The 25279-nt window shown below is 32.1% G+C and overlaps 7 protein-coding genes and 2 pseudogenes across 9 annotated transcripts, besides 8 other annotated features; 5 read left to right on the forward strand and 4 right to left on the reverse strand.

The window, feature by feature from the left end:
- Positions 1-416: 416 nt before the first annotated feature.
- Positions 417-454: a mobile genetic element.
- Positions 455-1139: 685 nt separating this feature from the next.
- Positions 1140-1176: a mobile genetic element.
- Positions 1177-1241: 65 nt separating this feature from the next.
- Positions 1242-1279: a mobile genetic element.
- Positions 1280-1976: 697 nt separating this feature from the next.
- Positions 1977-2103: a mobile genetic element.
- A 196-nt stretch (positions 2104-2299) lies between these two features.
- Positions 2300-4271: a mobile genetic element.
- A 219-nt stretch (positions 4272-4490) lies between these two features.
- Positions 4491-5159, reverse strand: TVAGG3_0831020 (2-5A-dependent ribonuclease family; the record flags this gene model as incomplete). Its single annotated transcript, XM_051248474.1, has 1 exon — positions 4491-5159. The coding sequence occupies one exon, from the start codon at positions 5157-5159 to the stop codon at positions 4491-4493; it is 669 nt and encodes a 222-aa protein (XP_051083949.1).
- Positions 5160-5457: 298 nt separating this feature from the next.
- Positions 5458-6110: a mobile genetic element.
- Positions 6111-6228: 118 nt separating this feature from the next.
- Positions 6229-7823: a mobile genetic element.
- A 1032-nt stretch (positions 7824-8855) lies between these two features.
- Positions 8856-9474, reverse strand: TVAGG3_0831050 (uncharacterized protein; the record flags this gene model as incomplete). The annotated part of the gene is made up of 1 exon (XM_001298427.2): positions 8856-9474. A coding segment is annotated over one exon (619 nt), but the record flags the coding sequence as incomplete, so codon positions are not given.
- Positions 9475-15083: 5609 nt separating this feature from the next.
- Positions 15084-25279: part of a mobile genetic element that runs on past the window's edge.
- TVAGG3_0831070 lies at positions 16373-16622 on the reverse strand (annotated as a pseudogene). The gene has a single exon. A coding segment is annotated over exon 1 (250 nt).
- TVAGG3_0831080 lies at positions 17534-18156 on the forward strand (annotated as a pseudogene). Its single transcript has one exon. A coding segment is annotated over exon 1 (623 nt).
- TVAGG3_0831090 (uncharacterized protein) lies at positions 20179-20955 on the reverse strand (the record flags this gene model as incomplete). The annotated part of the gene is made up of 1 exon (XM_051248475.1): positions 20179-20955. One exon carries the CDS (start codon positions 20953-20955, stop codon positions 20179-20181), a length of 777 nt encoding a protein of 258 aa, XP_051083950.1.
- On the forward strand, positions 21348-22272 carry TVAGG3_0831100 (organellar and viral DNA polymerase type B; the record flags this gene model as incomplete). The annotated part of the gene is made up of 1 exon (XM_051248476.1): positions 21348-22272. A coding segment is annotated over one exon (925 nt), but the record flags the coding sequence as incomplete, so codon positions are not given.
- Positions 22299-23143, forward strand: TVAGG3_0831110 (keratin-associated protein family; the record flags this gene model as incomplete). Its single annotated transcript, XM_051248477.1, has 1 exon — positions 22299-23143. A coding segment is annotated over one exon (845 nt), but the record flags the coding sequence as incomplete, so codon positions are not given.
- TVAGG3_0831120 (integrase core domain containing protein family) lies at positions 23899-24475 on the forward strand (the record flags this gene model as incomplete). The annotated part of the gene is made up of 1 exon (XM_051248478.1): positions 23899-24475. A coding segment is annotated over one exon (577 nt), but the record flags the coding sequence as incomplete, so codon positions are not given.
- TVAGG3_0831130 (integrase core domain containing protein family) lies at positions 24499-24984 on the forward strand (the record flags this gene model as incomplete). The annotated part of the gene is made up of 1 exon (XM_051248479.1): positions 24499-24984. One exon carries the CDS (start codon positions 24499-24501, stop codon positions 24982-24984), a length of 486 nt encoding a protein of 161 aa, XP_051083954.1.

A 25279-nucleotide genomic window follows, 5' to 3' on the forward strand; every position in this document is an offset into this window, starting at 1 on the left:
TATTTTTTAAGCTATCTTATTTTTTGAAATTTTATTCAAATCTTTGGTCGCAAGAAGAATTGCATGATAAATAAAAACATTTAATCAAAGTCAATTTTATTTTTCATATTCAAATGGACTGAGTGTTAACATTTAACATTTTTTGCTAATTGTCGTCAAAAATTAGGCGTAAAGCAAAAATTGATATTTCATATGGTTTTATGATAGATAAGCATTATATTCCCACTCATTATATTCGTAAATTTTGAGGTTTATCCTTCGCTTTTAAGATCATTGAATTTGATTTTTATATAAAATAGTTATATATTAGAAAATAATATGAGTTTATGTGATATTATTTTTCAGAAGATTTTGTGTTCTTCTTCAAAATTTTATTTTTTTATTAAAAAGGCTCTTTACAAAATATACATTTACTTTGTTGTAAACAGAAATTCATCAAAAGTGACACCTCAGAAAAGCTAAAATATTGAATTTTTGGAACTTTTGATAGAGCACGTTTTTAAATATTAATTAAAGTAAATGTATATTTTGTAAAGAGCCTTTTTAATAAAAAAATAAAATTTTGAAGAAGAACACAAAATCTTCTGAAAAATAATATCACATAAACTCATAGTATTTTCTAATATATAACTATTTTATATAAAAATCAAATTCAATGATCTTAAAAGCGAAGGATAAACCTCAAAATTTACGAATATAATGAGTGGGAATATAATGCTTATCTATCATAAAACCATATGAAATATCAATTTTTGCTTTACGCCTAATTTTTCACGACAATTAGCAAAAAATGTTAAATGTTAACACTCAGTCCATTTGAATATGAAAAATAAAATTGATATTTCATATGGTTTTATGATAGATAAGCATTATATTCCCACTCATTATATTCGTAAATTTTGAGGTTTATCCTTCGCTTTTAAGATCATTGAATTTGATTTTTATATAAAATAGTTATATATTAGAAAATAATATGAGTTTATGTGATATTATTTTTCAGAAGATTTCATTCTATATGCCTATGAAAAGTACTCTCAAAACTAACTTTTTCCTAATTATAATTAAATCTAGAATATTGTATTATGCTTAGTATTATTTCATTTTTCTCATTCAATTTAGAATTTACAAATGTCAAAAAATTGAGAGCCGTCACTTTTGATGAATTTCTGTTTATTACAACTTTAATTAATATTTAAAAACGTGCTCTATCAAAAGTTCCAAAAATTCAATATTTTAGCTTTTCTGAGGTGTCACTTTTGATGAATTTCTGTTTACAACACATTATACTCATTTATGAATTTACTATACTATATACTTTGCAAATTTAAAAATCCAAATTTTCAATTTTTAAAATATCATTATTTATCATACATCAAATAGTAAAGTTAGTACATATCATGTTTAAAACGATAATATAGTCAAATTCGAAAATTTTAAAAATAGATAATATTTAATTTTTACAAAATATTGGTATATGTGCAATCTATTGGTATATTTTTACTCCTTATTAGACACTCGTCCTAACTATATGCAGTAATCATGCAGGACCGGAGCCTTAATATCAATTGAAATATGAAAAACTTTATATTCAAAAGATGATGCGGCTTGATTTCTCAATTTAATTTTCAAAGAGTTCGTATTTGTTACAGTGAATTTAAATAATTAGTACTGATATAGTAATGCAATAATATCGGGAACATGGCTCTTAATTTCGAAATAGGTTTTCTTTGTAAGGCATCTAAGTATTAACAAACTGATATTTCAATAAAGAGTTCAATATTATAATAGAAATTTGCTATGACAGAAAGAATAAAACTATAGCAAAAAGAATTATTGTTATTTCGATGATATTTTGTAATATTCTTCGTTTACAAATGATTGGACATTGTATCTTGGGGAGATGTTGGATAATAAATTTAACGATTTCTTATTCAATTCTATTATATCATTGCTATCTTGAAGTGGAAAATTTTTCTTAAGAGTGCACTTACACCTGTATTACATGTCCTTCGATTCAGATGTTTAAGGTTAATTTTCAATGACACTTCACGCCATTTGTCAGAAATTTGAATTAAAGTCAGATACGCGTAAGTGCACCCTTAAGAACATTTGTCATTACAAGTATAAGTAAAGACACTCAAGATGCATTTTTGTCATTCAATAATCTATTCTCTCGCTATTGCAAACAATTTCAAATGTCGCATTCAATTTCTGTGTAATACAATATCATTCACTAGGATCAGTTTATTCATAACTTTACTCACTTTTCAACATATTTCTGTAAAGCAGGATAAATATGGAGTATATAAGAATTTCCGAAAAAGTGACACCCAAAAAGTGACACTTTCAATAGGGAGTAACACTTAAAAAGTGACAATTTAAAATTCACAATAAATAAAAATAATAAATTTTTTAGTCTATTAAATTATTCTTTTCTTTGAAATCCTCTAAAAATTCTTCGAAATGTTCTAAAATATAATCTGGAGAATTATAACAAAATTCATTAATTTCTAACATATACGTATCTAACAATTCATTTGGAATTTCAAACGATCTTAAATATGTAATTGAATTTTGTATCTTCTCATTTATTTGAGAAAGTTTTTCTTCAGCATTTTCCAATAAAAATCTTAATGGATTCAAATTGGCTTCTTGATTCTGAACAAAATTTAATACTTGGTATAAACGTGATTGAACTTCTCTTTTCAATTTTGTTTTATAATATGTCAATCGAGGCTCGCGAATTCTAATTGAAGGAATAAAACCTGTTTGAAGTAAATCGTTTTTAATACGATAAAAGTAATTGGGTGCAACTTCTTCTAAAAGATTTTTGACAAAAACATCAATTCTTTGATTTTTAACGCAGCCAAAATCGTGATATTTTATCTTTTTAAATAAAGATTCAGAAACGTTATTCACAACGGTTAATTCATTTGGTCTGGCAGCGGCTATCCACATCATAGCCAACAATTCCTTATTACAAAATTCAAAAACTTGGTGCAATCAGAACTGATTGCACCCAAGTTTTTGAACTTTCTTGAGGGAATTAAAGGATGAGAGATTTATAGTCTATCTATATATCTCCCACCCTCTAATTCCCTCCTGACAGCGGGAAATTTTGTCTGAATGTTAAACTATTCAGACAAAGTTTCCCACTGTTTGCGAAGGAATTGTTGGCTATGATGTACTGATTCATGATCAGTACATCATAGCCAACAATTCCTTATATAAAGTTCAAAAACTTGGGTGCAATCAGTTCTGATTGCACCCAAGTTTTTGAACTTTCTTGAGGGAATGGAAGAGTAAGAGGTATACATTATGAATATATACCTCTTACCCTTCCATTCCCTCTCTGACAGCGGAAAACTTTGTCTGAATGTTAAACTATTCAGACAAAGTTTCCCGCTGTCAGCGAAAGAATTGTTCCATCTGGTGCATAGAGTGTGAATCTATGCACCAAATGGAGCAAGTCCCTCGCGAAATTGCCCAAACTTGCGTCGCATTTCAAAAATTGCGACCCAAATTTTGGCGATTTCTAGTAGAGATGGAGTATTTTGAGTCACTGACCTATATGCAGTGGCTCAAAGGGCTCCATCTCTACTTTGAAGCAAGGAAACTTTCCTCGAAATTTTGATAATTTGAAGAAAGTTTTCAAGCAATTAACAAAGGATTACTCGCTATGAGGTAAAAATTCTAGATTTTCACCTCATAGCGAGAGCTTCCCTTTCATTGCTTGAAAACTTTCCCCAGCTTCAAAATTGGGGAAAGGGCTGTAAAGTCGACTCCGATACCAGCAGGTACCAGAGTATTTAAAAGAGAAGCCCTCGTACGAGTTTCTATGAAGACCTTCTCATTCAAGAAGATCTTAATAGAAAATCGTACGAGGGCATTGGAAACTCGCGTCTGGTACATGTTGGTACCAGAGTGTTTGAGATTTGAAGACTCTGGTACTAACATGTACCAGAATTTATGATGAATTTAAGATGGACCATTATAAAATGGTAGCGGTTTGTTTCAAAAATTTTTAGATGAGATTTGCATAGATATAGATTATATGATTTATACATATGAAAAATAATATATAAAAATATAATTTTGAGATAATTATGTAAATAATATTTTAAATATTTGAATTTGAGGTATAATTTTATAGTAAAATATATTATAAAGAGTATTTATATAAATATTGTAAAATAATATAAGTAATAAAAATTGAGACCCCCTCCCTGTTTTTGATGTTTTGTCACTTTTTCGGTAATTCTTATTGTTTCATTTCTGTGTAATACAATATCATTCACTAGGATCAGTTTATTCATAACTTTACTCACTTTTCAACATATTTCTGTAAAGCAGGATAAATATGCTTCCAATACGTAACATCATTTATCATTTTCCTTTAGACAAGTGCGTTAATTTTTCAAGGATTTATTATTATCGTTTTTTATTATTAAAAATAATTTTTTTTACAAACAAAAAAAAAATAAAAAAACTCATTTATTTAAAAGAAGATTAATAATATCTTCGTTCTTTGTCTGGAGTGCGACATCTTTAGCTGTGTGTCCTTCGCTGTCAACAACACTCAAATCGAGATCTTCACGAGAAAGGAGAACTTTGACAACTTCGATTTTTTCGTTTTCAATAGCGTTGAAAATAGGAGTTCGCTTCATCAAGTTCTGACGGTTGACATCGACATTTTCGTGTTGAAGCAACTCTTCGACGAAACTAGTTGAGCCGCATTTAGCGGCAACATGGAGAGGTGTCCACTGGATTGAGTCGACGCAGTTCAAGTCAACGTCATCTCGATTGGCGAAAAGACGTATTAAGTCTGAGAAATCATTAGATGCAGCGATGTGAAGAGGTGTGAAACTAGAATCATCAGGAAGTTGTGGATTGACATCTTTGTCGTTCAGAAGACACTCAACGCACTGTTTGTGGTGGAGAAGAACTGCGTAATGAAGAGCACTGCGATTCTTCTTGTCGACGATGTTCTTCTCGATGCCTGGAAAACTCAAGAGAAGTTCTAAAGCTTCGAAATGTCCATCACGAGCTGCCCGGATCAATGCTGTACGTGATGAGTTGTTAGTGGCATTGACATCAATGGATGGATCAGAAAGAAGAAGTCGCAGAACACGTGTGTGACCATTAATTGCTCTCAACATAACACTTTAATTGTCAACATCTTCTTACAATTAAAGAATTCTGTAACAAATTCAATTTATTTGATTTATCAGATACTAATGTTTTAAAAAAGCATATTGTTTTGATCAATTTCATCTAATTCAATATTGCGTTCTATTACTGCTACTAAACAATTCATTGTTTCGGCATATCCCATACAATTCGTATTTGTCAAAAAATTAAACATCAAATCCCAAATAGGATATAAATGATTTTTGTAGATACTAATTCTCGAAATTAATGCAGAGATGTTGGATATAAGACTAGTCATATATTAAGGGTGCACACGAGAGGATCATGTAAACTTCAGAATTTAGAACCTTATTTTTAGGCATTATCTTGGCTACCTATTTAGGCTCGAAAAGCAAAAAATATCAAAAAATACAACTTGACTCCATTATGACCCTTTCATGGAGGTAGTTTTTATCCGCTAGTATTTTCCCTTTGAATCTCTTTACAATTCGAAATCAAATTCAAAACTCAGTAGAAGAAAGGAAGAATCGACTTACTACGGTTGTAATACGAATAAATACATATATTTAATTATTTTTATTTACATAATAGTTGTTTGAAGCTCATATTCCATCAAATTTTTAAATAAAAACATTAAAATGTTGAAAATGTTCATATATTTTAATAGGGTTTTGGCACTTTATTGAGGAATTACTACATACATAGTCGAACTGAACTTGATATTTTGAAATTTAAATTATTTATCAAAATTAAAATTTAACTTGAAATTTATAATTATTTAGTCATATTTTGCATAATTCTAAGTAGATTTTGTAAAAAATCAAGAAAGAAAAATTTTAACGTGCTTTATTTTTTCTTTTTTATAATAATACATATTATTATATAATTAACATATTCATAATGTTTCACCCTTTCAAAAATATAATCCTCCTCCTCTCAAATAAACGTACATACGGGTGGCCTCTTTTTTCAAAAAATTAAAATTTGAAATTTTGGGCTCAAATATTAGAGATTTTTTCAACCTTCAACGATATATGTTGTCTATATCAGACCTCCTTTCTTTTTGATACTTAACATTATAGATCCAAGGTGATGTGATTTTTGCATCCCTGGGATGGACGATACACCCAAAGTGTCACCTTTTTGGGATAACATGAATTTTAAATATCATGAGAGTTCTGCAAACCATATGCACAATATCTATTTAGCCTGACTTCTTGTATATATGAGTTAGACTTCTTAAATATTGTGCTTGGGGCGATATAAGCATTTCCGAGATTACCATCGTGCTCTATAGTATGCTACTTCTCCCTGGTTCTAGCTCAGTTCCAAGGATATTGGCGTTCAAGGATTTGGCAAGGTCCTTCCGAAGTCTCTCATTCGATGAGAGATTTCGGAAGAATCTTGCCTTAAAGTACTCCAACTCTTGTTCTTTTGTTCCTAAATAGTGAGAAAAGTTATTTGACTACTTAAGGTAGAGATTATCCGAGGTCCTCATTTGATGAGAGGCCTCGGATAATCTCTGCCTTAAAATTGTACACTTGTAGTCCATGAGAGTGTAAGTATACATTGATAGGACAGCTTTCTTCTGAAGTCTTAGATTTGATGAGAACCTCAGAAGAAAACTGTCCTATTTTATAGTAAAAGGAGTTTCAGGAGCTCCAAAGCTCCCTTTCGTAAGGATTAGGAGCTTTGGAGCTCCTGGTTCGTAGATGTGTTTCGCATCTTTCATCAGCAAAGGACATTTACCATCTGGGACTCTGTTGATGGAGACTCAGGAGCTCCAAAGCTCCCTTTAGTAAGGATTAGAAGCTTTGAAGCTCCTGGTTCGTAGACGTGTTTCGCATCTTTCATCAGAAGAGGCCCAAATGGTAAATAGCCTCTGCTGATGAGCTTCAGGAGCTCCAAGGCTCCCTCTCGTAACGATTAGGAGCTTTGTAGCTCCTGAAGGTAAGGTAGGATTGCTCTGATCTCTAATCAGTAGATGCCATGCCTCATTATGAACTCTACTGACAAGAGATCAAGAGCTCCAAGGACTCCCTTTTTAGTTAGTGGCGTTCTCACCATTTAGTAGGATTGCTGATCCTACTAATGAAGTGATCACTTAGTATACGTTTTGAATAAATTGAATTTTTTTTAGAATTTAGTATTTTTTTAGACATCACATGTATATTATAAATACATAAATATATTCTTTAATTCAAAAAATTCAATTCGGTTTTGGGATGGGTATCCCAGCCCCAAGTATTCAATTTTATTCAATTTTTTAAGAATTTTGGGTTGGGATGCCCAGACCAAAACAAGCTTTATATTTTGATGTGTAGATACGTATGTGTGCATCATTGTTGTGTTATATATTATGTTTTTAATGAAAAAAAATCTGATTCAAAAAAAATTATCACTAATTAGTTGATAATATAAAGAAAAAATAGATAAATTGTATGTTTTGAGAGTATTTATCCACATTCACTCAGATGAATTTCATTAAATAGTGTCTTTTTACTCCCAAATTTATTTTGAATTATTGAAATCAAAGAAAAAAAATTAGAAAAATTTCTCGAAATTTTTATTTTCAAAAAAAATTTGGATTTTATATTGAAAACTGACACTGGGAGGACGATAGGGCTGGGATTGGAGATACCCCGCTCACTTGGGAAAAATACGGATCTATATTCATGATACAGTCCCATTTAGTAAACGGATTATTTACAAAATAAAAATAAAAAATATATTTTTTTATTTACGATTTTTTATATTTGGATTTTTAAGGCATAATTTAGAAAATATTAATAATTTAATCGATTTGATATTAAGAAAGACATTTAAAATTCATAAAAGATCCAAATAATTTCATATCCAAAGTTATTAATATTTGAAGAGTTGAGGAAAGAAAAGGAGAAATATTGCATATGAAATGTTTTCAAAAAATACATCAGAAATTGTAAAAGAATTTTAATAATTAATAAGATTTGGATGGGTTAAAATTTGTGATGAAACCACCCGATGCTAACTCACGCCACACATACACAGAAGCATTCTATCACGCAACCACCCGATGCTAACTCACGCCACACATACACAGAAGCATTCTATCACGCAACCACCCGATGCTAACTCACGCCACACATACACAGAAGCATTCTATCACGCAACCACCCGATGCTAACTCACGCCACACATACACAGAAGCATTCTATCACGCAACCACCCGATGCTAACTCACGCCACACATACACAGAAGCATTCTATCACGCAACCACCCGATGCTAACTCACGCCACACATACACAGAAGCATTCTATCACGAATCCACCCAATTTGACATTAATTTTATTAATCTTATTTTCATTACTATATGCAACCAACCAATTTGACATTAATTTTTATTAATATATTTTTCATTACTATATGCAACCACCCAATTTGACATTAATATTCATAAATATATTTATCAAACTTATATTCACCCAACGAATTTTCAAATTCCTATCAACCACTTCTTTATTTTTATATTTTACAATTCTTTTATATACAAATTTAATACAAAGTTTTTATTCACTCATCATCTCTACTTCTTTATTATCTTCAATCTCATTCTAGCAGCTCTCGCATCTTTTACTTCCTTCATTAATTCAGGCAAGTATTTTTCCAACCAAATTTCTGGTTTATTTTGTAATGCAGATTCATAATTTTTTGATTGTTTTTCCAGAGAATTGATTAAATCTTTGGCATCTTGGAACGTTTCAAGATTATAAAGCAGTTTTACGACTAAAACTGCTTTATTTTTATCGTCAATATCAATAAATTCTGCGTATTTTGATATTTCGATCGGCGAACTCTTTTCTTTGTGATCCACGAGTTCATCCTGATCACCTACATTTTTATCGATTGGGAATTCTATGATTTCACCTACGTTTTCTCCTATTTTCATAACATGTATGCCTGCAGAGGGAACATGACTCTTATTCATAAAGAAATCCTTGCAATATTTACAAGGATTCTTATCAGTATTAATATCATTATAGGAGAATCCGCAATGTATGCATTTTTCGTTTAACAAGTCATTCTTCTCGCGTTTTTGCTTATTAATGGGATCAATTGATTCATTAATCCTAATGATAGTATCATTCAGAATGAATTTGATGAAAGTAGAAAAGTTTCTTGCTTTTTTTGCAAGTTCGTTAATGTGTCTATGCTTACCCTCTGCACTATTATTAGTGCTTATAGGTGGAATGCGGTGGTATGCTGCTAAATGCTCTTGATCTTTATATATCTGCTTCCATTTTTCCAGCTGCTCATCTGATATATTCTTTGTAGCATACATTTTCTGAACCGATGGATCAAAACATTTGTAATTGTCCTCAAAATCTTGGGCCGATTTTGATAATAATACTATCAGAGCAAAAACATGTAGTAAAGTATTATTGCCCATGGTTCCGAGATAGTGCCTAATACAGATATAATTTTGGAAATGATTCGTATTCAAAAATTTTAAAACTCCAGTACCTAAATCGCTCATCCATTTGATTCTTGAAAAGTGCTCCATAATGTTTAATGATTTAAATTCAATATTCATGGCTGTAAGCCACCGTTGATAAGCAGCGGATGATTCGCTGCGCCCTATGTATATCCCTAGAGGGTAACCTCGCATATAGTAATTACCACGAGGAAAAATAAATATATATTTCGGCCATGAAAAAGTAGCATCTAAGTGAATTAAATTACACTCCAACGCCAAATTTCCTGATTCGCTTGGAATATATATAAGAAATTCTATAGGATTTCCATTGACGAATAAACTATCACTTCTTATCGTTGTGCTATAATTTACATAAAATTTCCCGGGATATGAAGTTAAGATATCACCAATCTCATTATCATGCTTTATTTTTTCCTGTATTTCATCTTGCAGAGGATGTCCTGGGAGATCAACTTTCGTTATTTGAATGTACCATTTTAACCTCCCTGAAAACTCTTTGGGTAATTTTATGTTTTTCATGTTTTTTGGTACAGTAATCATCCACAACGTATCTGATACTTTTGAATATTCAAAGGATACGATTTTGTCATACAATGTGAAATTTTTAAAGGGGAATAATCTTCGTTTTGAAGTAGAAAATAATTTAAGTTTACAGATCGATCAGAACTTATATTGGAAAGGCCCAAATGAATAAATGCTGGCATTTGTTCCAAAAACTTCAATGTTTGTTCATAAGTTAACACATTGATATGAATACCAGGGCTTATTAGAATTAATTGCATTGATTTGAGTTTTTCAATATCAGTATTTTTAGAGCATTCAAAACAAATATGGCAACCATCTATTGTAATTGGAGACCGATCAACTGGAATTTTTTCTATGGATTCATGAAATTGTTTGATCGCTGTAAATTTAATACCCATGATTTGTTCAAAATCTGCTTGAATTTTTTTGTCAGCTTTCAAACAAGCTTTTGCTAAAATTTCCAGAAGGTCATTGTTTTTTATTTGATTCAAAACATTAAAGTTCTTGTACATAAAATCATTATTTTGAATTAGGGCCTCATGGAAGATTAAATGAATCTTTAAACGAATAACTTTGCTTTCATTCAAATTCATTACTGATATAATATTATTTGTTGAAACAATCGAAGAGAGTAATGGATTTCTAAATGTAGAAAATAACTCTGAGATATTGTATGCAAAAGATAAAACATACTTGATTTGGTTTGTAAATTGATAAGTCTGCAAATTGAATTTATCATTCATTTTGAAAATTGTTTCGTTTGGGCTTGACATTATCAATGCTTTCATGATTGGTGTAACATTATCTATATTACACGAATTTAAAATATTAATTGATTCAAATTTAACTGCTAGTTCATAGAAAGAATATTTACTATTATCCAATATAGATCTGATACGTATTTGATAATATTCTTCACCATTTTGATTTGTTTGATCTGAAATTAAAACATTAATAAAATCTTCGATTGTTAAATCACACGATTTTCCTGAAAAAGCAAAAATATTCGAATATCTTTTATCGCCATTAATTATTGCTTGTATTAATGGTTTAGAAATTCCTGCTTTTGAGTATAATTCCTGGTCAAATGAAAAATTTTGTAAGAAACCTATAACCTGTGCATAAAATTTGGGGCGGGCAATTATAAATGCTTCTAAAAATTTAAGAATATATTGTTCCCCTAGACGATGGATTTTGATTTTAATTTGACTGAGATCTGTTTGCAAATATTTTTCACTTATAATCATATTTACCATTTCTGTAAAAGCTTCAGCGGATTTCTGAAATTTAGGTGTTGTTTCATATGTTTGAAGATACTTTACTTCATCGCTATTCGAGATAAAACGCTCTTTGAGTTCCTCCAAATAACAAATGATAGATTTATTTTCAAATCCAAATAATTTATGTCCAAAATTATATACATTCTTAATATTTCTGTTTAATTCTTTGATTTTTGAAACGATTTGTCCCCAAGGATATGATGGTGAATCTCCGACATATGCATTTGATAATGAATCCAAAACAGTGAATTTAGGTTTACCATCTTGATAAGTTATTTTATTTGTATACCATTCTTTTTGATAGGGTTTATTGGAAGAATAATATAAAATTTTTGAAATATACCCATCTGGATAAATTGTTGAATCAGAATTTACACTATTACATCTAATAGAACCCAACTGAATTAAAATCAAATCATCCGAAACATTTAATGGTAGATGAAGATGGTTTAGCATTAAAAAAATTGTCACTTTTTTAAAATTTCGGATTTTTAAGAGTATGTTGAAAATTAAACATACTCTTAATATATGTTAATAATTATCATTTGATAAAATTATTTAAATAGTAATCAAAATATTGTTATAAATATTAATGGAGTTGAAAAATTATGATCATAAAAGTAAGATGTTAGCATCTAGCCTCAGTAGATACTAAGTCATATCAGAATAGACACATATTCATCCTCAATTGACTCTTACTCATCTTCAATTGGTTCTCACAAATAATCAATTGATCCTTACTACTACTGATCAATTGATTCTCACAAATAATCAATTGATTCGCATTAATTATCAATAGATTCTCACTAAGAATCAATTGATTCTCAGTCACCCTAAATTGATTATCACTACTTATTAATTGATTCTTACTCATCCTTAATTGATTCTCGCTAAGAATCAAGTGATTCTCACTCTTCCTCAATTTCTTCTTAGTATTATTCAATTGATTCTCACTGATGTTCAGTTGAATCTCACTAATAATCAAATGATTCTCACTCATCCTCAATTAATTGTCACTTATTCACAATTTATTCTTAAACAACCTTAATTAACTCCCAGTATTCTTCAATTGATTCTCACTAATTATAATTTGATTCTCAGTCATCCTCAATTTATTCTAACTCAATAAGAATATGAATATGAAAATGGATTGGAATAGGTGATAATTAAAATATATTGATATGAATTTGTGAGAGTGTCTTTAATAAAGAAAAATTTGTCAAAGAACAATAATGTCAAATTGGGTGGGAGCATATAGTAATGAAATATTTATTGATAAATATTAATGTCATAATAATTGAGAGCATGTAGTAATGAAAAATTAATTGATAAATAATAATATTAAATAGGGTGATTGCATTGATCAATACATATATATGAATGAATTTCGATGTCAAAACGTCAGTCATATTGTTAGTCAAAACGTCAGTTATATTCTCATTCATACACTCACTCAAACCGTCAGTCATATTGTCAGTCAAACTCTCAGTCATATTGTCACTCAAACTGTCAGCCAATTGTCAGCTAAACTCTAAGTCATATTCTAACTAAAGCCGTCACTCATATTGTCAGTCAAAACGTCAGTCATGTTGTCACTCAAACTATCAGTCTTATTCCCACTAAAACCATCAGTCATACACTCTCTTAAACTATGAGTCATATTGTCACCCAAACTCTCAGTCATATTCTAAATAAAACCGTAAGTCATAGAGGCTGTCAAACCGTCAGTCATATTGTCGGTCAAACCGTCAGTCATATTGTCAGTCAAACTGTCAGTCTTACTCTCAATAAAAAGCTAATTCATAGTGTCTGTCAAATCAACAATCATATTGTCACTCAAACTATCAGTCTTATTCTCACTAAAACCGTCAGTCATATTGTCAGTCAAATCGTCAGTCATATTGTCACTCAAACTGTCAGTCTTATTCTAACTAAAAAGCTAATTCATAGTGTGTGTCAAACCGAAGTCATATTGTCAGTCAAACTGTCAGTCATTCACTCACTCAAATCAACAGTCATATTGTCACTCAAACTGTTAGTCTTATTCTCACCCAAACCGACAGTCATATATTCATTCAAATTAGCAGTCATATTGTCACCCAAACTGTCAGTCTTATTCTCACTAAAACCATCAGTCATACACTCTCTTAAACTATGAGTCATATTGTCACCCAAACTCTCAGTTATATTCTAAATAAAACCGTAAGTCATAGAGGCTGTCAAACCGTCAGTAATATTCTAACTAAAAAGCTAATTCATAGTGTGTGTCAAACCGTCAGTCATATTGTCACTCAAATTGTCAGTCTTATTCTAACTAAAAAGCTAATTCATAGTGTCTGTCAAAACGAAGTCATATTGTCACTCAAATTGTCAGTCATACACTCACTCAAATCAACAGTCATATTGCCACCCAAACTGTCAGTCTTATTCTAACTAAAACCATCAGTCATACACTCTCTTAAACTATGAGTCATATTGTCACCCAAACTCTCAGTTATATTCTAACTAAAACCGTAACTCATATTGTCACTCAAACCGTCAGTCATATTGTCATTAAAACGGTCAGTCATACACTCACTCAAATCAACAGTCATATTGTCACCTAAACTCTCAGTCATATTCTAAATAAAACCGTAATTCATATTGTCACTCAAACCGTCAGTCATATTGTCATTAAAATGGTCAGTCATACACTCACTCAAATCAACAGTCATATTGTCACCTAAACTCTCAGTCATATTCTAAATAAAACCGTAAGTCATATTGTCAGTCAAACTATCAGTCTTATTCTAACTAAAACCGTAAGTCATAGTGTGTGTCAAACCGTCAGTTATATTGTCACTCAAACTGTCAGTCTTATTCTAACTAAAACCGTAAGTCATAGTGTGTGTCAAACCGTCAGTCATATTGTCAGACAAACTATCAGTCTTACTCTCAATAAAAAGCTAATTCATAGTGTCTGTCAAACCGAAGTCATATTGTCACCCAAACTATCAGTCTTATCCTAACTAAAAAGCTAATTCATAGCATGTGTCAAACCGTCAGTCATATTGTCACCCAAACTGTCAGTCTTACTCTCAATAAAAAGCTAATTCATAGTGTCTGTCAAACCGAAGTCATATTGTCAGTCAAACTATCAGTCTTATCCTAACTAAAAAGCTAATTCATAGTGTGTGTCAAGCCGTCAGTCATATTGTCACTCAAACTGTCAGTCTTATTCTAACTAAAAAGCTAATTCATAGTGTGTGTCAAACCGTCAGTTATATTGTCACTCAAACTGTCAGTCTTATTCTAACTAAAACCGTAAGTCATAGTGTGTGTCAAACCGTCAGTCATATTGTCAGACAAACTATCAGTCTTACTCTCAATAAAAAGCTAATTCATAGTGTCTGTCAAACCGAAGTCATATTGTCACCCAAACTGTCAGTCTTATTCTAACTAAAACCATCAGTCATACACTCTCTTAAACTATGAGTCATATTGTCACCCAAACTCTCAATCATACACTCACTCAAATCAACAGTCATATTGTCAGTCAAACCGTCAGTTATATTGTCACTCAAACTGTCAGTCTTATTCAGTTAGTATACAAGTCTTGGGTACGGCGGCACTGCGTTCCACCTTACCCAATACTTGTGAATTTGACACTTTACAAAGCCGCCAACCACTTCACTAACGAACTCACTAATGTAAAAAATAAACGTTCTCACTATCGTTCTCACTAACGACTTCACTAATGTTCTCATAAATTTTCCTCAATATCTTCATCATCAGTGTTAACCCTATTGTAGTCATACTTGAAGCCATAAACTTTCTCTAACTTCTTAACGTACAATTTACATAACTTACCTTCGTCATCGTATGGTTTAATGATATAACTATTTCTATCTTTATACACAGTCAATGAAAAGTCAACTGGTCTCGGATGTATTTGAAAGAACATGTTATGCTCAGGAAGGAAGAATAAATGTTTAAATGTATGTTTGTTATACTGTGGAATTCGAATGAGTTGCTTTTGTTCTGTCATTTACATCCAAATAAAAATTTTCAGTAAAATAAAAAAATAAACTTAAAAATAAATGATATCACCACCCTCACACGTATGAAAACATAGCACAAAAATAAATTTAGGTGAAGTGGTGAGATCTCACCTCTTTTTCACCTGTTTTTTCACCCTGTTGAATTCATTGCTTTATAACTCTCTTCCTTGGTTTCTTTTTAGTTGCTTTCTTCACGTCTGTCTCCAACTTGACTGTCTTTCTTCTTCGGCCGTAATGATACCAGTTACTTCCACCAGTCAATGGGTCAAATGGTCTTTCGTAAGGGTTTCCATACATTCCATAGGGACCATACGGAAGAACTACTGGTGGAGAAGAAACATTTTCTTTAGTTCCATCGAATCTATTTAAATGCATTGTTTCACCTTTCATCTGGTCATTAAAGTCTTTTGCGTGTTTTGCAAACTCATCGTCCTTTCCTAAAGCATTTTCTGACTCAGTCGCAACCAAATTGGATGCTTTATTTATGAGCCCTATTTTATTTAATCTTAACTTCTTTGCAACCCAGCCTCCAATATTTCCTTTATTTGCATCTAATGTCTTCGAAACCCTTCCTCCACTCATTTTATTTACTGCGTCATAAGCTCCAAGTGCTTTTGCTCCAAATGCTAATGCTTTTGTTCCCATTGCGCCTAAAGCTGCCCAAGCTACCATTTACACCATATTAAAATCATCTCTCTTCAATATTATCTCATAAAAGTTCTCGTTACTGGAGAAAGTCAATGAAACATAAACATTCTCACGGGCTTCGCCCTCACCGCTTTGCGGTCTATCTAACTTATTTCTTATATCATCTATACGCTTCAAAATGTCTGAACAATTGCTAACATCTTCTACAACAGTTATTTCATCATGAATGACCTTCAAGAACAAGCTCATTTAATATGCAATTAAAATCATTTCAATAATGAGTCCATCCTTTCCATCTTTTGGTAGAACAACATCTTTCATTGAAGAAGGTTCGACAAGTCTTATGTTAAACTTACTGACAAAGTTTGTTATACTATAATGCTTCGGCGGCGAATACATGTAGTTTGAAAGACATAATATAGATTCTTCAGCAAATTCACTTATACTGGATTTTATAACAATGTTCTCACGAGACCAAATACCACCAATTGACAATCTTGTAAGCAATCCTGCTGAACCTTCTACTGTAAACGTCGATGGTAACATTCCACGAAGGTCATCTATTGACATCGTTGAGTCACTGTATTTAAATATTTTCTTAAAGCAATCGTCATTATCTAACCATGCAATAGCTTTGAAGTTTTCATTCGAATATACATCTGCTTCATTAAATGTAAAACCTGACTTCTTTGCAGAGATGACTTTAAAATCTATTGAGTTTGTTTCAAAATTATATGCTATGGTAACTTCTGAAGGTAATGGATGCCCTTCCGCAGTCAGTTGTTCTCTCACTACCGTTTGAAGCTTTGTGTTAAAAACTTTCATGTCATCTCCTGTATCTAAGTTCACATACACAGCAACAGGAAAACTATCTTGCTTCTTTGTTTCATCATTATATCTCAAAACATTAAAGTTCTTCAATAATATTGTTCTCCTGCTGGAATACTTCGAACCTGTCTGATTTCAATAGCTTTCTCACCTCCTACATACTCTACCCAGTGTCTTGGATATTCATAAGTATACTGACTTTCTTGAATTTTGGTAGGTTTCATCATAACATGTTCATAGTATATCTTTTATACTCTTGTCAGTTAGACTCGGTGCTATGTTCTGAATATTTCTGACTTGCATTTTTAATGGAGATAAAATGAAGCATTTAATACATGACGTAGATGAAGACATGAATGAAACTACAGACAAACTTAACTCTTCTCTCATTCTTCCTTTCAGCAAGGACTATGAGTTCTGTTCAAATGGTGTTTATTTCTATTGTGGAAAGATGGGTTCAGGTAAGACATTTAACCTCATTCGTCATATACTCATAACAGAGCGTTAGGAAACGACTCTTACTATGACCAAATCATTATATCAGCAACTTCAGACTCTATGGACTCAACAGCGAAAACATTTATGTCAAAAGTTCAAGCCTCTGTCGTTAAAGTTCCAGACAGTGAACTCATTGAATTTCTTCAACGTTACATTCGACGTAAGAGGAAATATTATGCCATCGTTGAATTTATACAGTCAGGAATGCAAAAGACTTCTGAGGAGATGGAAAGAATTATTGACAAACACCACTTACGTCAATACTCAGGAGTTTACGATATGAAACGACTTACAAACTACATTCTGTCAAAACTTTCAAAATACCCCTTCAAAAAGTATCCATCAAACACTTTATTAGTTTGTGACGACTTCGCTGGTAAAGGTTTAGTGTCAAAACCAGACTCACCATTAGCTAACATCATTACTAAAGTCAGACATTACCACTTAACTGTAGCAATACTTATGCAAACATGGAGGTTTTTAGCTTTAAACATAAAACGTCTCATAACTGACTTCGTTATCTTTCAAGGTTTCTCACGTTATGATATTGAACTCATTTGGAAACAGTCAGGTATAACATTACCTTTTGAAGAAATTTGGGAAGCATATAAGTCTTCATCTCTCCTCGTTCATACCTTGAGATTCATATCATGACTAATACCATTAAAGTCAAAAATATTCCATGGGAACGACCAACATTGTTTTAAAGTTTAACCTTCAATTGACTGATGGTAAACAAATTCCATGCATCTCTGTCGCCATTTCTGTTAATATTTTTGCTGTCATTCATATCATCCACTTCCCCATCCGTTAGCTTTTGAGGATATGCGTTAGATAGCTGTTCTTAAATGAAGGCTTTTCACCTTTGAGAGCATAAACTCTATAACTTTCTGCATACTTTATGTTTGAACCTCCTGAGCCATCATTGACATAAATTTTTATAGGCTTCCACCCTTTGTTCATGTTCCTGCTTCTTCCCTTAGCTCTTTTGTTCAGTAGTTCTACATCTTTATACACAGCTCCTGTCTCAGTGAATTCAACAATATTTTCATTCGTTAGCTTTACATTCAAACCCTTGTCGAGTATATTGTTCATTTCATACATATAAAAGGTTTTTATTCTATATGAAATGAGAAGCAAATCCATCTTAGCTGGTGCCGTTAATGTTCCAATTGAACCAACATCAAATGTTGACTCACGAACGACAAACAATATTGTCATAAAGAACTATAGTTCAGAGTGTTTGAAAGAAAAAGAACCAGAGCTGAAATCCGTGAATTAGTCATGTGATTTTATCCCAAGCATATGGGGATTCTAAATTTTTGTCCCTATCGTTATCCCAATTGAATTTTTTTTGGAATTTAAAAATTTTTTTTCTCCATGTAAACTTAAATTTTAATTTTTACCACTAAAATGCAATATTTCAACAAATTAATGAGTAATAATATTTTAATTTATAATAAATATTATAAATCTCCTCAATTTAATGTAATTATTGTATTAATTTTTGTTGAAAATATAAAATCTTCAAGTAAATGATGTGAATTTAATATTTTTAGAATGTTGTTTAATTGTATTATATTATGCATGTAAAATTTTGTTACAATACATTTTATATGGGATCCCCATTGCCCAATTGAGAGAAAATTGAGAGGTGGGATTGGGCTAGCCCAATTCAAAATATCCCAGGTGGAAATAAAAAAATTAACAATTCAACATAAAAAAGCATCTTAAATAATAATGATAAAAAGAAATTTTGTATGAATTTCAATCAAATTTGTTTTTATTCAACTTAAGAAATCACTTCATTAATGAAAGATGTCGGGTTCACAACATATCCCGATCTTGAAACGAAACAACATGTTTTTTTGATGCCCTAAACGGGGGGGGGGTCGCCAGCAAAAAAAAAGATGTCAAAATTTATCCCAAAAATTTAAAAAAATCGAAGAAAGTGCATCCCAGGGATTATAAAATTTAAGTTTTCACATCTCTACGTGAATTTAAACTCAGCTTCAAACGCTAACGCTACATCAGATGTTAAGTTAGAGTATCCACCACTGGACCAAATTCTTTCAAGAGAAGCCAACGACAATCCTTACACAAATGTTCAAACAAATCCTTCAGATAACGTAGACCATTACCTTCTTCAGTTATACCAAACTATCTTACTCAAAGACGATAAGAAGCTTTTGACAAATCTTATAAGCAAGAACCAAATAATTCTAACAAAGGAGGACCTTGAAAATGTTATCTCACGAATAACAGGGAAACAATGTGTCATTGACTATCTCGACCCTGAAATCGAATGCTGTGGTCAAACTCCACTATTCATGAAAATAGGTAACATCCGCATCATTGAAACACCAGGAACTACAGGAGTTGAGTTTAAGTATAAATATTCGAACGAGTATACAAAACTATCTACTGACTATAAGCTTTGTTTGAAATATGTTTTAGTAAATTAAAGCAGTCAGGAGGGCTCTTTGAGCCCATCTTGGCGCTTTGCGCCGTCAGTCAAAAAAAATTTCAAGTTAGCAATTTGTAATATCTATCCAAAACTTCTTCAACAGTATCGAACTCATCTTCATAATGCAAACCTAATCTTATTGACTTGGTGCAGTTTTCACTAACACAATATTTTTCTGTTCTCTTGACTGACATAACTAATTCATTTGTTTCATCAAACAGCAACAACCAAAGTTCATGACCTAATACATAACATTCATACTTTATATTTTTAGCTCTGAGTTCTCTTGTAAGCTGTTGCATTTAATATTTTCTAAAAAGTCAACTTCAACAGTCATTCGCACTGGTGCCTTCAGTTCTACAGGCTCTCCTTGAAAATCAACAAGTCTGAATTGCATGTCTTTCAAATTATGAGGACTAATGCGAACCCATTTACCTAAATGAGTTGCTATGACAGGAACGTTTGGAATGAACATTGAATTGACTGCATAACAGAAGGATTTATATTCTACTGAACCTTTACTATTAACTCCTGAAATGCCTGTGACATTAGCTATTTTAGACTCAATGTATAAACAATTACCATAACATACGTATGGAACAGATTTCATCTCAATCGTTTTGTCAACACTTTTCAAAGGAAATGTCATATGGTATGCACCCAAAAGAAGTTGTACTCTATGACTCATTCGTGTTATCTTAAACTCCTTCGCATAATTGAACTTCAAAACTCCTGCAATAAGTTTAACATTCATTACGTTTTCTTCGTTATCCTTGTTTATTGTAGTATTTATGAGAGCATTTAACACTCCAGCTAATGTTTCCATCTTATATTCTACATTATTGTGAAATCTTATTTCGTGCTTCTTTCCATCTATTTCAATCTCCATGAAATCTGTTTCATCTGTTATAACGAATGAAGCGATAGTATTGAAGTCAACCATTCTGAATGCAAGAGCCTCATTCTGTAGACCTAAGTTTGTTTGTAGCTTTACTGTCCCGTATTCGTTTGGGTCTGTACTTTGCAAATAGAACAACATTTTATTCTCATTAAAATATGACTATTGCTGCATATGCGTATGAAACAAATGAAGCAAGAAGAGCACATGAACTAGTAAACGAAAACTCAACTTTAACCATTGAAGGCAATGATTTAGTCATTGACGATGGAAAAACTAAAAAAGTCATTGATTTCGATACTTTTAACACGTATGACCCATTCATTACAATAAGTAAAGTTCCCATCATAAATGATGGAACGGTGCAATATATAAATTCTACAGTAGATGCCTCATTAGTGAAAGTATTAAATGTTCTCATTGAATTGTTAAAGAGCTTTCGATTTGACGACAACATTAAATGCCTAAAGAATTTAGTCATGAATGAGAAACAAATTCTCGGCGTTGCTGGTAGCAGTAATGATGTACACCTTATGACATTAGAATATTATAACGAACATAAAGATGAACTGAAAGGAGAGAAGGGTGACACCGGACCTCAAGGACCACAAGGAATACAAGGAATACAAGGAATACAAGGACCTCAAGGCGAAAACGGTTTGGATGGTGAAGATGGAAAGGATGGAAAAACTGCTAAATCATGGATATGGAACCTTATAAATACTGGTTTAACAGCTGCTTCATATGGAGTTCTTCAATACCAAATCGGAAAGATATGGGCAGTACTTGGTGAAGAAGTTTTAGATGACGTTAAAAATGCTTTGAACTTCATTTCAAATGGTTCTGATACTATTAAAACTTTATCTGGTTGGATGCAAGAAACAAGGAGTCAAATAGATACTGTAAGACGTATAGCAAACAATGCACGTACGGGATTGGATACTTTACGAGAAGCACAAAATACACTAAAGGAAGCAAATGATATTCTTGGCTCAGTATCAGATATGCATGAAGATTGGCTTAAAGGTATTGACAAATCTTTAAAAAATCACAGTCAGTCTATTGCTGACTACAAGAAAAGTATAGATTTTTTACATAGTGCTATGGACGTACATGATGGAAGCATAAGGAACTTACTTAATGCTAACAATAACTTACCAGGAACTATTAAAGCATTTATAAAGTCCTTTGTAAAACCTGGTGCTCTAACATTTAGGTCTTTGAGAGCAAGAGCATTGAAGTCAAGAGATGCAGAAACTCCAACAGAACCTACAGAAGGAACTGAAACAACAGAAACTCCAGAAGAACCACCAAAACCAACAGCTAATGAAATATTGTTCGAATATTTTCCAAGGTACTCTGTTCTCATTGCATACATTCAAGAAATACTTAAGAAAGCAGACTTGACTTTAGGAGATGATGAAAGTTCTGTATATCTTTCGTTCCAGTTTCAAATAGCAGAACTTTTGAGACAGATATGCTTAATGTATGACAACATCTCTGATTTCACAAGATATGATGACGCCCATGACCCCGAACACCGTGAAGAAGAAGTTTTACAAACATCCATTAAGACAGGAAAGGTTTTAACTCAAAGTCTCATTATTGACACCAAAGATGGCGAAGTGGACGTTCTTCAAGAGCTGAAGAAAAATACTTCTTCGGGAGGTGGTGGTAGGCATGAACTTGAAATAAATGAGATAGAAGAGAAATTAGCCGAAAAAGCAGATAAAAACCATGTTCATTATATAAGTTCAGACGAACAGATTATAACGGATTATCATGGATATTTAACACAGGATGAAGAAGTGAAGACGGAAGATGTTAATGAAAGAAGATATAAATTCATTCGTGCTAAAGGTTATGACATAAGCTGTACTGTACAGTATGACACAGGTAAAGCACCAGAAGCATTTGGTTATAACAATGAAATTTATGCTTCATACTTCTTTGTTAACGGTGTATTAGTTGAACCAAAATTTACTTTGAGAGTTAAGGCAAAAATAACTTTTGAAGATGCTATTAAAAGTAAAGCCAGCAAAGATGAACTTGACGCAACGAACAAAGTTTTGAAATCTCATAAACACAATATCTCCGATATAAATGAACTTCAAGCTACATTAAATAGTAAAGCTGACAAAGAACATACACATAAATCCTTCACTACTGTTAGAGCAGACGACATAATATTGAACTATACCCTTGGTTCAAGTGCACCTTTAGAGAATCCAAGTACAAGCGTAAAAGATACACTAAACTCCTTAAATAGTAAATGTATGAACATTGAAGGTCATGTCAGAAACTTTGAAACACATGAACTACCAGCAATGTTAGATAAAAAAGCAGATAAAGAACATACACATAACTCCTTCTCAACTGTTGCTATAGAAAGTATTGAAGGAACGGTTGGCGGAACTGGTGGGGATGCATTATATTATAAACCTCCTAACTTTCCACAAGGTTTAACATTGAATGAAAACATAACAACGAAGAAAGAAATTAGCTGTAAAAATGTTTATGTCATGGATGATGAAAATAATGTTAAATTCACTGCTCAAGATTTATATGATAAGAAAGCAGACAAAACAGAGCTTCAAACATTAAAGACTGAAATACTTCAAACATTATATCCTGTTGGTTCTATTTATACGTCAATGAATTCAACAAATCCAGAAACAGTTTTAGGTTTTGGTATGTGGAAGCAGATTGTAGATAAATTCTTATACTGTGCTAGATATTCAAAGCAAACAGGAGGTTCGAAGAAAATTAAAGAAGCAAACCTTCCACCACACACTCATACAGGAACGACAAACTTTTCTGGCGACCATAGCCACTCATTAAGAGACCACCCATTATACAACTCAGAGTATGAAGCTGGCCATGACGTTTTCTCTTCATCTTATAACAATTCAGCAAAAAAGACTTTTCTACCAACTGAACCAGGAGGAAATCATTCACACACTTTCACAACAAATCCAACAGGCTCGGGTGCAGATTATATGCCACCATTTGTGACTATATTCGCATGGTACCGCGTTCAATGAACGCGCTTGAGCCTAGAATAAAATCTTTAACTTTACATAAATGAGCTTGAAAGAAGTATTCGAACAACATCCATGGAGGTCATTTAAGAAGTTCAATGAAGCTGCAAAGAGTTGGGGATTTACTAACAGAGCTGAAGTGAAAAGGTTCTTTGACAAAAATGTTGTACATCAAACAAAAATAAACCCTTACGACTACTTTTTACCAATTTACTCCAACACTCCTGACGCATACCAATTTGACACTCTCATTCAAAGCAGAAAAGGAGGACATAAACCATTCCTCATCTTCATTAATGTTAACACTCGTAAAGCATATGCATATCCAATGAAAAATAAAGGAACTCGTGAAGTGTTAAGAGTTTTACAAAAGTTTGTAGCAGAACATAGCCCAAGTACTTTAACATCAGACCAAGACAGTGCATACCTCAGTAATGAAATCACAGAATTTCTCATTAAGCATAACATAACTCACTACACTACTGAAGACCATAACCATAACATACTCGGCATCATAAACCGCTTCATAAGAACGCTCAGAGATTTAAACCAAGAGCGAGACTTTACCGAAGAAACAATGAAACACTTTCTCGAAGTATATAATTCCTCAACACATTCTACAACAGGACATACACCAAATTCAATGACACAACAACAAGAAGAAAAGTATATACAAAAGAAACGAAGTCAAACACAAAATATCAGAAATTCAACACAATTTACCCTTATTCCTGGTACAAAAGTTCGTGTAGTTCTTGACGACAAACCGTTGACAAAGAAACGTTTAAGGTTAAGTAGAAACTATTATATCGTAGACTCTACGCAAGGTAATGGATATCTTATAAAAGCTGCCGACGACTCTATTGCGTTTTATCCTCGTCATAAATTAGTTGAAAGTAGTAATGGCAAACTTGCTGAAACCATTGACGAAGCAAAGCGAGGAGTGGTTATTGAGATACTTGGCTATAACACAAACGATGACACTTATAAAGTAAGATATGAAGGAGGCGTTGAAGATGTTATACCATCTAAGAACTTGAGAGAGTCGAAGCCAACACATCTGGGACCATTAGAGCGGGAGTACTGGAAAGACAAAAATATGCCAGAAAGAATAAGAAAATTCTTCTAAACTAAATATATTTTATGTCTGTAATTAATGAGATAATGAAGTAACGGATGAACTGCAGAAATATATTTTATCGTTAATGGTTTTTAGGTTATTCAATAATTAATTATTTTTGAAGAACTGAAAGTGTCACTACGTCACCATGTCACCAGGTTAATTAACTTCTCTTAAAAATGATGACAACATGACATTTTGACAACAGTCCTGGAAATATATTTTATCGTTAATGGTTTTTAGGTTATTCAATAATTAATTATTTTTGAAGAACTGAAAGTGTCACTACGTCACCATGTCACCA

Source organism: Trichomonas vaginalis, chromosome VI (genome assembly GCF_026262505.1).
Source record: "Trichomonas vaginalis G3 chromosome VI, whole genome shotgun sequence".
Taxonomy (NCBI): Eukaryota; Parabasalia; order Trichomonadida; family Trichomonadidae; genus Trichomonas; species Trichomonas vaginalis.